Raw genomic sequence first — 5,851 nt, forward strand, 5'->3', positions numbered from 1 at the left:
TTATTTTAGTGGCGCTTTGGCCCAGAGGCAATGTCTCTGTCATTGGTGTGGGTGTCCCGGTTAGGGCGGTTAATACCTTCCAGTGGACTCACCACCCGCAGGAGGGTTTGGGGGGTTGGTATGGTGCAATGTGATTTGGGTAGCGACTGCATATGGATTCATTGTAAATATTCCACTGCCATATCCCTCTGAGTTGACAGTGAGATCACTATTTACCCAATGTATACAGTGTTTGTATGTGTGTAAACTACTTTGACTTATGTTATTCATGCAACACCTAAACACTTATAAATACACAATAAAAAAAAACAAAGCAGGCTACAATGAAGTTCCATGTTAAAGCTTTTAGTGCAAAATGTCCACACAAGAACATTTCTTACAATGCAGAAAAATGTGCATACAGCTCACTAGTACTACTACAAACTGTACAATGGACTAGTGAACTTTCCTGAGGTGCATATAGTTACTTTCTAAAAAAAAAAGTTCTGAACCATAACCCCAATAATACAGGCACCCGACTTTTCCACCACTTGAGAGGATCTTCATTTTTTGAAACAAGAGGCTCCTCTAGGTACGCCCGCACCTCTATGACAGCGTCTGCTGTGGGGTTCCGAGTTGCCACTGTTCCAGCTACCTGCTAATAGAGGTGGGAGAAAAAACATGTTTTTATGAGATTGTGATATTAGACTGGTGTCATCCTAGATTTAGAGAAAAAAATGTGATGAATTTTTGCCATCCTTACTTCTTCATGGAAATAGCTCCAAACAACTGATTCCGAAGCAGCACTGCCTGCTCCTTCCTCTTCGACTGGTTGCTGGATGGGTTCGCTGCTGCTAATTGTGAGTCTTGCTGCTGCAGTTGATACTCTTTGAAAAGCCTTCCTTTTGAATCTTGGGTCAAGCGCAGCAGCATCCGCAAAGATGTGGTCAGATTCCATTCTATGGACTCTAGCTGACATGCCAGAAGAAAGCGAGCTAACTACAAACTTCAGACCGACACTTCTATCCTTCCTCTTTTGTCTTTTTCTCCTAACCAAACGCCCTCCTTTTCTTCTTTGTCTTTGACCAACAGTAGCCCAATTTCCATCAGTACCCTGTAGGTCAACAGCACTGTTGGCGGTCGTTTTTGACCTGGGCCCCGACCGTTTCCGGGATGGAAAACGTTTTAATTCGCAGTCTTTGATTTGGTAAAGGGTTTACACCGGATGCCCTTCCTGACACAACCCTCACCATTTTTCCGGGCTTGGGACTGGCACTATAAAACACTGATTTGTGTACCCTGGTGGTGCCACCAATACAGTAAAAAAAGACCAGTGCAATATAAAGCTGCCAAAATAGTCTTTACGTGAAATGGTTTGATTCTTGACACAGACATGTTTGAAAAGCCGCAGGTCACCTTAACCTAATAAAATCAGTCACCTTTTACAGTTGGCAAGGACCTACAGTATTTAGCCTTTGTTACCAAATTAATTTCTTACTAAAGTGTAAAATACTGTACCATACTAGGTAAAGCATACCTGCTGCACTCCATGGTTTTCCTTGGCACAAAGGATGAAAACTTCAGTTTGGTCAAGTTAGAACTCCATGGTTGCCTGGAAAAACAAGAGAACACAATACAACAATATTATTTTGCACCTATTGGTTTTATTTTAGTGGCGCTTTGGCCCAGAGGCAATGTCTCTGTCATTGGTGTGGGTGTCCCGGTTAGGGCGGTTAATACCTTCCAGTGGACTCACCACCCGCAGGAGGGTTTGGGGGGTTGGTATGGTGCAATGTGATTTGGGTAGCGACTGCATATGGATTCATTGTAAATATTCCACTGCCATATCCCTCTGAGTTGACAGTGAGATCACTATTTACCCAATGTATACAGTGTTTGTATGTGTGTAAACTACTTTGACTTATGTTATTCATGCAACACCTAAACACTTATAAATACACAATAAAAAAAAACAAAGCAGGCTACAATGAAGTTCCATGTTAAAGCTTTTAGTGCAAAATGTCCACACAAGAACATTTCTTACAATGCAGAAAAATGTGCATACAGCTCACTAGTACTACTACAAACTGTACAATGGACTAGTGAACTTTCCTGAGGTGCATATAGTTACTTTCTAAAAAAAAAAGTTCTGAACCATAACCCCAATAATACAGGCACCCGACTTTTCCACCACTTGAGAGGATCTTCATTTTTTGAAACAAGAGGCTCCTCTAGGTACGCCCGCACCTCTATGACAGCGTCTGCTGTGGGGTTCCGAGTTGCCACTGTTCCAGCTACCTGCTAATAGAGGTGGGAGAAAAAACATGTTTTTATGAGATTGTGATATTAGACTGGTGTCATCCTAGATTTAGAGAAAAAAATGTGATGAATTTTTGCCATCCTTACTTCTTCATGGAAATAGCTCCAAACAACTGATTCCGAAGCAGCACTGCCTGCTCCTTCCTCTTCGACTGGTTGCTGGATGGGTTCGCTGCTGCTAATTGTGAGTCTTGCTGCTGCAGTTGATACTCTTTGAAAAGCCTTCCTTTTGAATCTTGGGTCAAGCGCAGCAGCATCCGCAAAGATGTGGTCAGATTCCATTCTATGGACTCTAGCTGACATGCCAGAAGAAAGCGAGTTGGCCATGTCTTTTGCTGCCTGTGTTGTTGCCCTCCTCTGGAAATCAGCCGTGGCTCTCTGCAGTCCCCTGGCCAGCAGTATTACTTTGGAAGCAGTCAGGTAGCTAGTGAGAAAAAAGATAAATGTTATTATAACAATACAATTATAAAGTTGTACCAACAAAAAGAAATACTATGATATATTACACAGTATATGTTATGTATCAAATAGTCATAATTTAGTATGAGCTAATTTGCATGTATGCTATAGAAAACTACCGCTGACCAGTTGAACTACATACCTTTCTGCACTGAGTTCAACAGTGACTTCTTCAAATGGCTTCAAGAGGGTGCATATCTCCTGCAATGTAGTCCATTCTTCTGGAGCTAAAGGGTGGACAGGTGCATTGGTGACAGCCAGGGTGGAGACAATGGGGTTCTTGTTGGTGAGGAAACTCTGCAACATGTAATATGTTGATTTCCATCTTGTGACACAGTCCTGTTTGGGTTGTAGTTCGTCCATCCTCAGTTGGAGCTGTGTTTCCTTCAGTTTTTGTGCTCCCACTGTGCTTCTATGAAAGTATTCCACTGCCTCCTTAACTTTATTGATGATTGGTTGTGGACCTTTGAGGGCATCTCTTACCACAAGATGTATGGTGTGTGCCAGGCACAGTAGGTGGGTCCATCCTTGACGTCCAACAGTCAGTTGTTAGGCAAACTGCTGACACTTTGGAGACCCTTCTCCTGAGTGGTACTGCTTCTCTCTCATACATATCTGACACTTTCTGGGTCAGTACCCTCCGACATGGAGGACTATAGGAGGGGTTGAGAGCATGACGTTCTCACTGTATTCAGAATGGTAGCACGTTACTATAGACATGAAAATGCTATAAATACGTGCTTCTCACTGTGTTCAGAGTGGAAGCACATTATTTGGGGCTACACAGAAAATCCCTGTTGATATATCTGTTCTCTCAGGGTTTAGGGTAGCAATTTTTTATGTTCTTTACATTTACATCTGAAATCAGAGGGAATGTAAAAATGTTATCCAATGCAGCACATACTGTAAAAGAGAAAATAATCACGCTCAATCTAAAATATTTCAGTAAACTGTTTTTTTTTTTCACAAATGGTAATAGAAAGGATTATAATATATACACACGTGGACAAAATTGTTGGTACCCCTCAGTTAAAGAAGGGAAAACCCACAATTCTCACTGAAATCACTTGAAACTTACAAAAGTCCATCCATCCATCCATCCATCCATCCATCCAGACAAATCCAGACTTGGTTATTGTCCTCGGGGACTTTAACAAAGGAAATCTCAGCCACGAGCTCCCAAAGTATATACAGTTTATTAAGTGCCCGACTAGGGAGGGGAACACAGTGGATCACTGTTACACCACCAATGCCTATCATGCTGTTTCTCAGGCTGCACTGGGTCACTCGGACCACACCATGGTCCATATAATTCCTTCCTATAGGCAGAAACTGAAACGGTGCAAACGCCATAGTGAGGACATCAAAGCATTGGTCCAGTGGAGCCAATGGGAAACTTCAGCTGAACGACCACTACCGTCGCTTTGAAAGACAATGGGTCTGTCCTGATCCCTTCCCCTGCACAGCCACGCCCACCCTGCCCACTGCAGCAACTCCGACGCCTTATCCAGCTCCCCCAGCTTCCCCCCTCACCTCCAACACTGGACCGACTCTTGCTATCAAAGAGCAAGACATGAATAGGCAGCCGGCCCACATCCCACCTGCTACCCTGAAGCAATGTGCTGACCAGCTCTTCCCAATGTTCACAGACATTTTCAACACCTCACTGGAGATATGCCAAGTGCCATCCTGCTTCAAATCCTCCACCATCATCTCTGTCCCCAAAAAGCAAAAACCCTCCGGATTAAGTGACTACCTAACACACTGACTACCTACTACACACTGATCCACTCCCTCTGCAGTTCGCCTACAGAGCCAACAGGTCTGTATATGATGCGGTCAATTTAGCCCTCCACTTTATCCTGCAGCATCTAGACCACACAGGGACCTACGCCAGAATCATGTTTGTGGATTTTAGCTCAGCCTTCAACACTATCATCCTAGCTATCCTACAGAGTAAACTGCTCCAGCTCAATGTACCTGACTCCACCTGTAGGTGGATCACTGACTTCCTGACTGACAGGAGTCAGCATTTGAGGATGGGTAAGCACACCTCAGACTCCCGGACCATCAGCATTGGCTCTCCGCAGGGCTGTGTCCTTTCTCCTCTGCTCTTCTCCTTGTACACAAACACCTGCACATCGAGCCATCAGAACGTCAAGCTCCTGAAGCTCGCGGATGACACCACCCTCATTGGCCTCATCTCTGATGAGGATGAATCAGCGTACAGATGGAAGATTGACCGCCTGGTGACCTGGTGTAGACTCAACAACTTACAGCTCAATGCCCTAAAAACAGTGGAGATGACAGTGGACTTCAGGACTAGCCCACCCCCATCCGTGCCCATCACCCTGGGTGATTCTCCTGTGGATACTGTGGAACACTTTGGATTTCTGTCTTCACTTAAAGCCGTTCTTTGCCACTTTGTTTTACTCTGTCACAGAGGTGCTTGAGTAAAAACTGTTTCTCCTTCAACAGAGAGGAGAATTAATCTTTAGCTATGTCTGTCTGGTTGTACATTTAGAGGTTATTTTTAATAGTACTCCTTTGCCTTAAATACAGTGGTATGAAAAAGTTTGGGCACCCCTGATTTTCAAGATTTTCCTTTATGGATCATTGGTTGTTCGGAACAGCAATTTCAATTAAATATATCATATAGCAAACAAACGCAGTGACCTTCAACTTTAACAAGATTGCCAGTACCTACACTGGCCACACAGCCCCACAGCATGATGGAACCACCACCAAATTTAACTGTGGGTAGCAAGTGTTTGTCTTGGAATGCTGTGTTCTTCTTCTGCCATGTATACCGCCCCTTGTTATGTCCAAATAACTCAATTTTAGTTTCTTCAGTCCACAGCACCTTATTCCAAAATGAAGCTGGCTTGTCCAAATGTGCTTTATTGCTTTATTGAGCATACCTCAATCGACTCTTTTTGTGGCATGGGCACAGAAAAGGCTTCTGCCGCATTACTCTCCCATACAGCATGTCCTTGTGCAAAGTGTGCTGAATAGTTGAACGATGCACAGTGACACTATCTGCAGCAAGATCATGTTGTAGGTCTTTGGAGCTGGTCTGTGGGTTGAGTTTGAC

General features: G+C 43.8%; 1 protein-coding gene across 1 annotated transcript in view; it reads left to right on the top strand.

Annotated features, from left to right (window-relative positions):
* Positions 1-4,658: 4,658 nt before the first annotated feature.
* LOC103397082 (EGF-like repeat and discoidin I-like domain-containing protein 3) overlaps positions 4,659-5,851 on the top strand; it is a 100,355-nt gene continuing 99,162 nt past the window's right edge. The window contains exon 1 of the mRNA XM_008335327.1: positions 4,659-5,112. Coding sequence (XP_008333549.1) covers positions 4,659-5,112 — 454 coding nt within the window. The remainder of the gene's footprint in view (positions 5,113-5,851) is intronic.

This window comes from Cynoglossus semilaevis, chromosome W, assembly GCF_000523025.1.
Source record: "Cynoglossus semilaevis isolate Cse_v1.0 chromosome W, Cse_v1.0, whole genome shotgun sequence".
NCBI lineage: Eukaryota > Metazoa > Chordata > Actinopteri > Pleuronectiformes > Cynoglossidae > Cynoglossus > Cynoglossus semilaevis.